The sequence below is a fragment of the Podarcis melisellensis genome, assembly GCF_964234715.1.
Source record: "Podarcis melisellensis genome assembly, chromosome: 5".
NCBI classification, from domain to species: Eukaryota; Metazoa; Chordata; class Lepidosauria; order Squamata; family Lacertidae; genus Podarcis; species Podarcis melisellensis.
Genome location: NC_138537.1, coordinates 63,439,113 through 63,452,022, shown reverse-complemented (window position 1 = coordinate 63,452,022; position 12,910 = coordinate 63,439,113). Strand labels below are relative to the sequence as shown.

General features: G+C 41.6%; 1 protein-coding gene across 5 annotated transcripts in view; it reads left to right on the top strand.

Annotated features, from left to right (window-relative positions):
- The first annotated feature begins 2,518 nt into the window (after nt 1–2,518).
- Nucleotides 2,519–12,910, top strand: part of TNKS2 (tankyrase 2) — a 28,631-nt gene continuing 18,239 nt past the window's right edge. For 4 of the 5 annotated variants that reach the window (XM_081912956.1, XM_081912954.1, XM_081912957.1 and 1 more), the window contains exons 1-8: nt 2,519–2,920; nt 5,869–6,093; nt 7,580–7,675; nt 8,561–8,597; nt 9,605–9,680; nt 10,592–10,686; nt 11,643–11,709; nt 12,395–12,581. In XM_081912956.1, the coding sequence (XP_081769082.1) occupies nt 2,683–2,920; nt 5,869–6,093; nt 7,580–7,675; nt 8,561–8,597; nt 9,605–9,680; nt 10,592–10,686; nt 11,643–11,709; nt 12,395–12,581 (1,021 nt within the window). In that variant the 5' untranslated portion in view covers nt 2,519–2,682. The remainder of the gene's footprint in view (nt 2,921–5,868; nt 6,094–7,579; nt 7,676–8,560; nt 8,598–9,604; nt 9,681–10,591; nt 10,687–11,642; nt 11,710–12,394; nt 12,582–12,910) is intronic. The other variant, XM_081912955.1, reaches the window with a different exon arrangement.

Below are 12,910 nucleotides of genomic sequence, written 5' to 3'. Positions count from 1 at the left end.
GTCCCAAATTTTGCACCTTTCCAGGAAACTAACCAGTTTTGGATCCACTCTACCACTCTATGGCCTTAGGATGGTGAAAATTATGATGGCACCACACGCTGCAGCATGCAGTGTGGACCTCTACAGTAGTGTCTTTCCAAGAAAAAAGAAACAGAGAATGAGTCTATGAGAGTTAGACACCCCTAAGGCACTGACCAAGTGATCCTAACTGTGCATAAGACTGGGCTGAATGGATTAAGTGTCTGTGTGCAGAAATGAATGTGTGCAGAAATGTAATACATTGTGGCACTATTTTATTTGCCAAATCAACTCTGGAAATGAAAATAGCTGTGTGTAGATGGAAATGTGGTCAAAATGATCATTTGGTTTAGACATGATTACTGTAAATGAGTCTATCACTATGCTATTATTCATATCTCAGGGATATGAATAGGAATGTTAATGAATTGGATAGTTGCCTGAATGGGTAATTCACCTAAAGGGATGTGCTGAAACAACTAGCAGTTTGGAGTGTGTGTTTTTCCAGTTAGCATTAGCTGGAACTGGGATATAATATAGGAATACTATACAAGTTGCTCTCTTGGGTTTTGCTGCCAGTTTTTAGGAGTCTGCTCTCTTCACACAGGCTCTATTTGTATATTCATACATAAAGTGATTACAAAGTCTTCTGTGCTCTATAATCCAAAGAAAATTAATTCCTAAAGTAAATTTTAAAAAGCTGAAATATATTTCTGTTCTTCACAAAACTCTTGTGTGTTTTGCTTAAGGCTGCAAGTAGATCTTGGTAGCAGCTAGATTTTTTGTTTTCAAAGATGCGGGATCAGTTATTGCATGCTTCTTTGTCCCAGAAATCTCCAGTTCAACCTGAAAACTTCATAGCATCATAGTTATCCAAATCCCATGCTTGTCTACCAATGGAGCTTTCTCCCAAGCAAAGGATGCATAAAGAGTAAGCCCCCATTAAATTCAATGGGACTTACCTCTGAGTAAGCGTTTTCAGGATTGTCCTATAAGTCTGAAATCTCCTCTTATGCTCTATTTTAAGATGATGACTAAATTTACACTTTGTGGCTTCAACATCAAGTTCAACCACCCCACCTTTTTTCTTAATACCAGGTCCAAATTCTATTTTGTTATGTTTTCAGAGGTTGTAATGCAAGTATAACCCAATCTGAGGTTTTGGAATTTTTCTTATGGACCAACAAAAGTGTTGCTTTTCTAAACCCTTTAGTAATAGCCATGTTTCATTATATTCACACTATAGCTATTTGCAAAGGAAAAACCCACACAGAGTGAGATTTTGATGTGCCTCTAACTGAAACTTTTAAGAGACTTAAATCTTCACATTACAGTTCACAAGAGTCATGCTTCATGTGCTGAAACATTTTCCTTTGCATTGAGAAAGATAATCAAATATTGTTGTATTACAAAATCTAGCAATTTAAAATCCTGCCATATCAATTCTGCTTGCCGTTTTTTCTACCAGACATGTGTTTTTGAAAACCGAAATTAGCAATGGGGCAGGGGGGTTCCCAACAAGCAGTTATCCTACTTGCCTAGGACACTGACACTGGGATGAAGCCCAACTTTACACTGTGCTGCTGTCAGGTGTGCCTGAAGCCACCAATTTCTATAGCGGGCATGCCCAACACTGGCACTCAATACCAAACAACAATCCCATTGCAATGCCTAGGAAGCTTTACTCCCATACTGTGCTGACTTCATGACAGGAAGCCAGGCCTTATGAGGAACGGTTGAGGGAGTTGGGTAGGTTTAGCCTGGAAAAAAAATGAGAGGAAAGGGAATAGCCCTCTTCAAGTAGCTAAAGGTCTGTCACATGGAGAAAGGAGGAAGCTTGTTTTCCCCTGCTCTGGGGGGCAGGATTCGAACCAATGCATTCAAGTTACAACAAAGGAGATTAGGACTCAACAACAGGAAGAACTTTCTGACAGCAAGAGCTGGTCAACCGTACAGCGATCTCCCTCAGGAGGCTGGGGGTTTTAAAGCAGATTGGATGGGCACCCATCAAGGATGCTTTAGTTGAGATTCCTGCATTGAGGGGGCGGGCGGGTTGGACTAGATGACCCTCGGGGATTCCCTTCCAACGCTACAATCCCGTATTCAGCCGCGCACTGCGTTATTCCTATCGCGTGTCTGCCCAAGCAGCGGTACACACGGGAAGCTGACTCCCAAGCAGCCTTTCTCAACCTGTGGGTCTCCAGATGTTGTTCAACTACAACTCCCATCACCCCTTGCTAGCAAGACCAGAGCTCAGGGATGATGGGAGTTGTAGTCCAACAACATCTGGGGACCCACAGGTGGAGAACTGGAAGGCGGGCTGGGGGCGGGGCTTCAACCGCTGGAGCAACCGCGGCTCCCTCGACGTCACTCCGACGCTCTAACCGCCGCGCCGGCAGTTCTCTCGCGCACATCGCGCATGCGCCTCCGCTCCCGCCTCCCCCCCCTTCAACGTTGCGCGCGCACCTCGGCTGCTCCGCCTCCCTTCCCCCTCAGTGGCTGCCTCGGCCGGAGGCGACTGTGGCGTCGAATTGCTCCCCGCGGCGGCCGCCGCCGCCACCGCCGCCTCCCCCCGCCGCTCTCCGCGGAGAGAGCTCGGGCCGCCTATGGCGGGTGTTGGGCTCTGAGGGCGAACGCGGGAGGAAGTTGGCTCTTGCCCCCGGCATGGCGGGGCGGCGGGGCGGAGCGGCGGCTGGTCCCCTGGGGGAAGCGCTGCCGCCGCCGCCGCCGTTGCTGCTCTCCCCGTGCTGCGCCGGGGGGGCGTCGTCGGAGCCGGCCCGCGAGCTCTTCGAAGCCTGCCGGAACGGCGACGTGGAGCGCGTGAAGCGGCTGGTGAGGCCCGAGAACGTGAACAGCAGGGACACGGCCGGCAGGAAGTCCAGCCCCCTCCATTTCGCCGCAGGTACTCGCGGGTGGCCAGGCCGCCGCCGCCGCCTCGGGCGTCTCCGCCCCTGACTCTGCATGTGAACGGGGGTTCGGGGTATAGTGGCTTTAGGGCCGTGGCGTCGGGCCCCTTCCGCCGAGGAAGGTGCTGTTTGTTTATTTGGGGCTTTAAGGGGAGTCATTCAGGGAGTTGGTGGGCGGGTGGGTGTCCCCACGACAGGAGCCTATAAGCCCACCCCCCTCTCGTCCCTGATCTTTGGTTATGCAGGAGGAACTCCCGAGATCCCCGTCCCTGAAAGCAGCCTGTGGGGGCTCGTGTTTAAATGGCCACCGTAGCCAAGAGCAGCCAGACTGACCCCCCCACACACACACAGACTGCGAGGGAGGCCTGCAAGTGGTGGCGTGGGCCGACCTTCCGCTCCGTGGGCGGGATGCATTGTTTTCGGAGTCTCCTCGGAAGGGCTGCTGCATACCTGAAAAGTGGCGTCCAAAGGGGAAGCAAACCGGCACTGGCCAAGTCCTGACATTCAAAGGGTGTCCAGTTTGAGAAGGAAACGCGTCGGTGGTGAATTTGTTAATAAATTTGCAATCCGCTCTCAGAGCCAAAACGAGTGATGGTCCACATCCTGTAAACATTAGTTCACGTTGTGCTTTGTGGGCGCTTTCAGGAAGATGCTGTTGCTCAAGGGGGATTAACAAGCACATTGTGTGTAAAACATGCACATAGATGGGTTGTTGTGATTAGGCAAGTGTGTGTTTAGAAGTTCCTGGAAATCATTGGTCACAATTGCATGTGTGCAGATGTGCATCGGAGTTGATAATTATTTTGTAATTCCATCTTGTAATTGCACACAAGGATGCCTTCTTCAGATCCAAGGCTTAGGTGGTGTTTTGCAGGTTGCTAGAGCTGACCCAAATAGACAAACTGAGAAAAGGAGGCTGGAGCTTCTTAGATGCAGGTTTTTCCAAAGCCTACTGATTTTGGCTTGCTTCCAGATAAGTTTGTTTTGGATTGCACGTAGCCTTAATGCCCAAGTTGTTTAGTCCATCTGACACGGTGAACTACTTAACTGTCATTAATTTGCCCAGATAGGAACAAGCAAACTTACCTTATCAAAAAAACCCCAAATGATGTCTAGACCAGCAACAGACCACATTTGCATATCACACCAAGCCATGCTATGGCTTTTAACAAACATTCAAATATACTGGCTCCCTTATACTTACAGGTAGTGGTTGAGAAGGTTGCTTGGTTTGGATGAAACACTAAGCCAAACTTTGGCTTAACAGTTGTTCTGCATTAACCTGAAATACCAGGGAGGAACAATAGTAGTGCAAGGTTTTCTCCAGAAGCATGTTTGCATTTGCACAAAACTGTGGTTTGACTTAGTTTGACATGTGAATTAGGCCCCAGGTGATTTAAGGAGGGGGCAGCAGGCAAGGAGAGGGAGACTGACTAACCCTTGCAACCCCCATCAAGAAATCTCCCATGTGGTATTTAGGTTTATGAAGAAACTTAATTCCTAGGGCAGGGGCAAGTCCAAGGAGGGGAGGTCATAGGCTGAATCTAGATGCAAATCCCTTTAGCCCACAGGCCAGCAGTTCCCCAATCCCCATACTGACTGGGGAAATCCCACTGAGGGGAAGACTCCCAACAAGTACTTTAGCCCTGAGCTCTTCATGGCTTTGTATTGTATAACCAACACTTGGAATTGGATTCTGTGGCTTATCTTCCATAGATACTCCAGAGAAAAGCATGCTCATGTGGGCTGGTGAAAGTTGACTTGCTTGCTTTCACCTCATCCCACCAGCATCCCCTTCAAACCTACCTTGAGGGTTGAGGGCTCCTGAACTGTATACTGCAGATGTGTGCATTCAAATCCTAGTGTTTTTTAAGAATTGGAAGCAGCATAACAGATGGATCATTGCTTATGGCAGGAGCAGACAGAAGGTAGATCTGCATGATTTGCAATAGATATAGAAGGGTTTCTGACTGAATTGAATATTAGTATGCAAACTTGATTTTTTTAAAAAATTAAGCTCTGGGATGGCTGACATTTTGTTAATCATTTATCTCAGCTTCTATGTTTCCTACTTGTAAAATAGAAGCATTAATTCATTTTTTTGCGGCTCTACTGTCTATTGCTTGAGTTTTGTCTTAGAATCCCTGATCCCTGAGTAACTCAGTTATAGGCTTCATCTTTTATAAAAACATTGTCAGGTGCAAATTGTCTACCCTGTGCCACCATTTGTTAATCTAGCTCCACCTCATAGTCACTATGTTGCACCAGGCAACATATATCCTGAAAACTACCCATCCCCGGTTGACATTGTGTATAGATATAGTTATAGTTATTCCATGGTTCCCTCAAAGAGATGCAGGGGATTCTGTATTGTTTACTGATGACGCTGACTCTGGCAACTGTTTCTCTGTCCAAATGATAAAATTTCCATTTGTTTAAAATATAATGATACAAAATGGATGTTTAATGCAGAAAGTAACATTTTAAAAATCCACAGTTGGGCAATATTTATTTGAACCACCAAAATGTCAGATGTTTGGAACTAAATAGGGTATTGGCCAACTGACTATTTAGTTAGTTAGTTAGTTAGTTATTATCGGCACACATTGTGTTTTTGCAAATACTGTTTGAATAAAATTAGGGAATGTATACTTAGAACTGATAAGAAAATACACAATGTATACTCTCTCCACCACCACCATTTCTTGAAAATATGGAGACTTCAAAACTTAAGGAAATTTAAAATCTCCAAAATAGGAGCTGTCTCCTGTTCTGTTCTTCAGCCTTTCTTTTATTTGGTTAGCCAGAAGCAGTTCTTTGGCATCTTGTCTAGTTATAGCATTCATGGAATATATAAGGAAGATTAGCAAGTTAGATTTTTGTTTCTTAGCTCTAGCTTTCTTCCTTTGAAGACTGACTATGTAAAACTACTTTTTTGTTTCAGGTTTTGGTCGAAGGGATGTAGTGGAATATTTGCTTCAGAGTGGTGGTAACGTTCATGCACGAGACGATGGGGGCCTCATTCCACTTCATAATGCCTGTTCTTTTGGTCATGCTGAAGTTGTCAATCTTCTCTTGCGGCATGGTGCAGATCCTAACGCACGGGATAATTGGAACTACACTCCCCTTCATGAAGCTGCCATTAAGGGCAAAATTGATGTCTGCATAGGTAATTTTTGAAAACGTGGTCTCTGGATCATTGGTGGTTCAATCACCATTCAGGTGATATGTGGAGAAGTTGCAGAACAATCAAGAATTGATCCTGGATGTTTTTACTTTTTTCTGACAACAGAGATGGAAACCATTCTCATCAGGGCTGTGTTTGTTGAACTAGCTCCTAGGGCCTGTGATTTTCATAATATGGTGCTGCTTTTGACAATGGTTGCTGAAAGTGATCCACAGGCAATTTTTAAGTAGTGCATGATGGGGGCTGGGTGGCGAAGGTATGAGAACCACTGGTTTAAAAGTGTCTCCAGTGTTTTTTTATATAAAGTTACACAATCATGCATATCTTTTAAATTGGAAAACAAGCTTTCAAACAATCTGAGCCTTTCTTGTAGAAATGAGGATACATTGTTCTTTATTAAAATAATATAAACTAGTCAGCTATCCGTGAAATACCAAGTTGTTCAAAATATAAGTGGTTATATAGATAGTGTGTAAATGAATTTTCTTCTTTTTCATTTTTGTGAGAAGCTGGTTATGGGTAATATCCAGCTTGGTTGGACAGGATCTGTCTGCATACATTCAGAGACATTACCTATGTTTGCACATAACAAACCTAATTAACAATAATATAAATAATATAACCAACCTTAAGCCAGAGTATGTTCTTGTTACATCCATTCATCCATAATTTTATTTGTATGCTGCCTTTCCATAGTTCAGACCATGTTCATTACATAATTACAGCATAACAATAATATATAAAATAAAGATACAAAAAAAATCAATAACAGCAACAAAGCCCCCAACAAAAACCCCTAAACAATACCCTAGACCTAATAGTGATAATAGTGGCTTATTGAGGAGTGTCAAACTGTAATTACATGTGAATGTGGCTGTTATTATAAGGTCGATGGAGCCTGCCTCCTTCTATTTGCAGAATAATATGTGCATTGAAATGTTTCCATACATTTCTCCTTTCCCACCCTAGGGCACCAGGAGGGATTTACTTAGCACTCACATTAATTTCCTTCTAGAGCACTGTGTTGGAGAGGGGGGACTGATAGAGACACAGGAAACACTTTCCTTCTGTTCTAGCTAATGCTTTCTGCTGTATGTACATGCAGCAAGGAAGGAAAGGGAGTATATGTGCAGGCATAGACTGTACTTGTGACTGAAAAAGAAAGCATGGAAATTGTATTTTCACAATGGAGTATTTTCCCGCTGTTCTGTTTCATCCTTAGGACCAGTTCTCTGACTAACTTTGCTTGATTCTGCTGTTTGTATAACTGCTTTTGAAAATATGTGTACACTTCCCAAGTGAAACTAGCCTTTTACACTGAAATGTTCAGGGTTATGATTCATTATCAGATTAGCATAATTCTAATTTATTTTATAGTTTTGGATTAGGGCATCTAATCCCTTAGCATCTCCGCTGAGCTACTTCCTTGTCAAGTTCTGATGAAAGCTTTATTTTTTTCTCCTTTTAGTACTGTTACAGCATGGTGCTGATCCAGCTATCCGAAATACAGATGGAAGAACAGCATTGGACTTGGCGGATCCATCAGCAAAAGCAGTGCTCTCAGGTAAATGTTTTCTTTTTGTAATCTGTAAGATTTATGTTTTGGCTACTGCTAAGGTGGTATTGCTCCTATTATGCTTGGTGAGAGTAATACTCTTTGTTAACTGGAGAAGACCTGCTAAGAAAAAAATTGAGTAATACTTTGTAAGATTGGTAAAAGAACAGCCCATTTGATTTTTTACCACTCCTATGGGAAAGCAAATATAATGGCTTGTTTATCCTACCATCATGCAAAATAAGTAATATTTGAAAAGAGTGCTACTTGTGCAAGTTTAGTAGCTAGCATCAGAGTTGATTGTTTCACTTTGAGGGCTAAACGTTTGATTCCAGCTGTGCTATTTATCTAAATTGGCATAATTATATTTTGTATATACCATAGGTTCTGCTGATTGCCTGAATGTTTAGCTGTTTTTGACTTTATAGAAAAATAATGGGGTGGTATTCAGCTAAGTTTTACTGAGAACAAGGCCACTGAAATTAATAAACCATACTAAGTTAAGTCGTTCAATTTCAACAGGTCTACTCTAAAGCCTATTTACATCACACCCAGTTCAGGGTGTTGGTGGTCATAAAAGTTGTAAATGACCTTGTCCCAAGTACTTGAAGGAGTAACTTCCTCCACATGTCCCAGTGTGTTGTGTGCAGTCAGAGAAAGAGGAATACATTTTTATTCATCCAGGCCTTTGGAAGTAGATGACTTTATAACTGTAATGTTAATTATTGTATATTGAATATAGCTTTATCAGATTTTGTTTCTAGCAAGCCAGCATACTATTTGGGGAGGGAGGACAGGATAAAAAACACAGGGGGAAAAACCCTTGCTTTATAAAAGTTTTACACATTTGTATTTGAAATAAAAAAATCCTATCTCCTTTTTGCTAACTTTCAGGTGAATACAAGAAAGATGAACTCTTGGAAAGTGCCAGGTAGGAAATAATAAAAGATGTAAGCTGGATCTACTGCCCAGCCTCTTTCAAAAATACCCGAAAAATGAGACAGGCTACACTTTGAATATTTTTTCATATTCTGCACAACAAAGGCTATTCTTATATGGATTGGAAATTATTACCATGATCTTAATGTCTGGCATTCTCCATGCAATGGCAATACTTCTCCAATGCAGGCAATCCACTCTGTGTGTGGAGGTGGGGGAGGCAGGGACAGTGCATGAATGACATTCAAGGAAGGGCCTGCACATGCATACTGGCATAGGCCTCAGGGCCAGGCTGCCTTGCTCTCTACGCTACTCTACTTGACTCTTTTAATTGGTTACAGTACTGGAATTCACAATAATGGCCTACGCCCTAAACAAAAAGTTGGCCCTGGTCAAACTTCTTAACAGGTAAATCACATACACCCAGGGGATTTTGTCTTGACAAAGATAGAATCCGTCTAAAATGCATTGCCCCCAGGCAAACAAAACAATACTTTTTAGGAAACCAGGAACCAGCATGCAAACAACCTGCCTGAGGCATCATATCAATCTCAGTCCCATTCCTAAAAGGCAAGGGTCTAGTCCAGAAGTAACCCCCACACCTGCACACCTTAATCTAGAGGGTTGGAGAAAGCTCTGCCCTTATGTGTCTTCCTAGATTTCACTCTTCAGTGAAAGGGGCAAACTTTTACACTTCTTGCTGGAATCTTCACACACATCAAATGTGAATGGAATGCTGCTCTCGCAGCGTTGGATGCAACCGCTAGTGTTCCTACAATAAAATTACAATAGATATGTTGCTAGCAACTGTGATTAAAGATTTTAATATATGATATATGAAGTACAGTAAGCTAGTACCATTGCACCAATAAAATATATTCCAAAGTTTTATTTTTAATATTGCAAAGCATTTAGGTTTGTAGTTGCTTTGCAGTTTTGTGTAAGTTGAATAAGGAAGGATGCATGCCATATGTTCAGGAATCTTTAATTGCCTTTTAGGAGTGGAAATGAAGAAAAACTGATGGCTCTTCTCACACCACTAAATGTCAACTGTCATGCAAGCGATGGCCGAAAGGTATTTTTGTTTTCAAATGCCCACTTTAAAATGTTAGATTTTTTAAAAAAACCACACTTTACATTAAAATGTATTTGGTAATGTATTTGGTAACATATACTTTGGTTAATGTTTTGAATTATATTTTAATTCAAGAATGTTTACTTAAAGTAGAAATCTGATATTATGTGTGTTGCCTAGCTGTATAAACAAAAGAGCCATGGATGTTCTGTCTTGGCAATATAAGTTGTTCTTTGGTTTTTAATAAAATTGTACTTTTGAAAGCCAGTTAGAAAAAAATGTTACTAAGGAATCTAATAGAGAGATTATGCATTGGTTTTTGTTGCCAAAAATGCCTGCTGTGTCAGTAATATTACTAGTGTGCTAGGTAGCATTAATTACTTTTGCCTGGGGTGTGGACAGAAATCAAAATCTGTTGTCCCTTATTTATTATGCTGTCCTCTTTAAAAATATTTATGTAACTAGTTTAGCTTGAGAAAAGATTGCAGTAATTTTTGCCTTTGATCAGAGGTGGGAAATTAAGCCTCATTCTTTCTCTGGTTCACCATGCTGTACTCAAATTTAACTTATTATGAGAAAGGCCCTCCTAAATCTATGGGTTGGATCCAGAGGTAGCATTCCATGGAAGGAAGAGCTCTGAATAATCAGGGAAGGCTTTGATCCCACAGAAAATGAAGATGCTGGATTAGATGGGCCACTTATCTGATCTAGCAGGCTCTTTTTATGTTCCTAAATATCCTTCTGCCAGGTAGTAGAGGATGTGACTTTTTGCTGACACTCCTCCCTTTGCAGCCCCCAGTGTCATGCTACAGATAACGTAGACTGCTTTAAATAATTTATTATAATTCTTTTAATGGGAAATTTCCTTCTATTTATATAACCGTTAGATTTCTTTGTTCTTTTATTTCTAGTCAACTCCATTACACTTGGCAGCTGGCTATAACCGTGTTAAGATTGTGCAGCTCCTGCTGCAGCATGGAGCAGATGTACATGCCAAGGATAAAGGGTATGTTTTTCTTGGGAGGTTGTGGTATGATTTTATAGATTCTGTTGAAGCATGGATTAGATTTTGTCTCTGAAATGGGCATTTCCACAACTTGTGGCACTTTGTTCAAAGAATAGGCCATCTTAACCGGACCTTTAGAAATTCTAAATTCAGAAGCCCTCTTGGACATTAACTTTATTTGAAAGGGTTGGGATGCCTTAGCAAGCCCCACTTTGGGGGGCATATAATATTTGCCAGTTTGTGCACCCCTTCATGAGTTGAAGCATAGTCTTCTGAAGCATGGAGGGGTGTAAAGACTGGCAAATGTGTTGCCCCGGAGGAGGCAGTTCTTGCCAACTGCTTCTACTCTTACCCGTGTAATTTCCAATCATGTGGGAAGGGAATGACTGATTGGCGCTTTAATCAGATGATTACATGAAGCTTTTCATTAAATAAAAAAGGGCATGTTTTAACATGGACTTGCATGAGAACTATGCAGAGTCTTTCATCCAACATGTTGTACTCGGTCAACCCAGGGGTTTTATAACTGTTGCATTCCTTCAAATTTTGTGAGTTAATTCTGCAGTCGTTATCTTCACTTACAGGCTGATCATCTGCAAATATTTATTTTTTACCCCATCGCTGTCTCTAATGCCAACTGACTTTCTTTGTAATCTAATTTAACTTGATTGAACGTCTCCAGTTAAAAACAACAATATTATTTGTTGACTTCAGTAGGACTTAATTGTTATAAGTTGACCACGTAGTTGTTATACTTTTGAAGAGCATTGAGCCCAATGACAGAGGAACTCCCCACCCCCATCCCCCAGCCAATTTTTTGGTTTTTCATTTTGTCAGATGAATGTTTGGGCTTTCTGTTTGATACTAATAATGAACGGTGTTTGACAATATTTTATTTGTTGAAGGAGATTTTTCAGTGTTCATGTGCTAAGTTATTGGGATTTCCCCCCCCACAGAGATCTTGTTCCACTTCACAATGCTTGCTCCTATGGACATTACGAAGTAACAGAACTTCTAGTAAAGGTTAGTTTCTTAATTATGTGCAATTTTTATGGGAAGGTTATTGCAATTTTGTTTCTTTCTGTTTTGGTATTTTGAAAATTACTTCCTGTCACCTAGATTTTCAAAATGGGCATTCAAGTATGCATATTATTTAATGTGTAACCCATTTTAGATTGCATGAGGTAAAAGAAATTATGGAAGTAAATGTTGGGCTGATTGTGTTTAGGGCTTGTACGTCTGAAAATGCTAAATTTACACTTGACTTTCTGTATGGGATCAAGTAATACTACTTTTTCTTTTGATAAAAATGTCTCATGAGAGAAACATGGGATTAGGAGAGTGATTCAAGATAAAGATACTGGGCTTCTGAAATTACTGTAATTATATTGGCTGTAACAACCACTTGCCCAACGTGTTTTGAGATTGTTCCTGGAAGTATTGGTCTTGGGTTTTTTTTTTGTTTTGTTTTTTTTAAAAGGAAACTCAAGTTCAAACCATTTATGGATAAAGGCATGTGTCTTGTCATGAAGCTGAACAGTCACAGTTTGAAGGAAAGGAGGACTACTAATCTAACATTAGAGTTCTCAACCTTCTGTATATGAGTGTTTATGGGGTCATGTTAGATGGATCATGTCTTTCCTATGACATCAGAGTTCTAGTTTAGTATTATCCAGCATAAAATCATAAGTTATCTTTCCTCTCCTAGCATGGAGCATCTGTGAATGCAATGGATCTGTGGCAGTTTACTCCTCTGCATGAAGCAGCTTCTAAGAACAGAGTGGAAGTGTGTTCTCTCTTGCTGAGCTACGGTGCTGATCCTACACTGTTAAACTGCCATAATAAAAGTACAATCGACTTGGCCCCAACACCTCAGTTAAAAGAACGATTGGCATGTGAGTATAGAGGAAATGGGATTCACTGAGAACAACTGATGGATATGAACACACACCCCCCCCCCAGTTTCCAGTAGGGACCCACACTTTGTAGCCAGTCATTATTTTGTGATGCCTACCATCCTTGCTTCTCCCCTGAGTCCTCTAGTACACACAAAATCAGAGGCACAAAATCTCTCTCTCTCTCTCTCTCTCTCTCTCTCTCTCTCTCTCTCTCTCTCTCTCACACACACACACTAGAAAATATATATATGTTTCTAGTATCAAGACATTTAAAGGCATCTTTCCCCCCTCAAGACTAGGCATGATGACTATTCTGAGAAGACAAA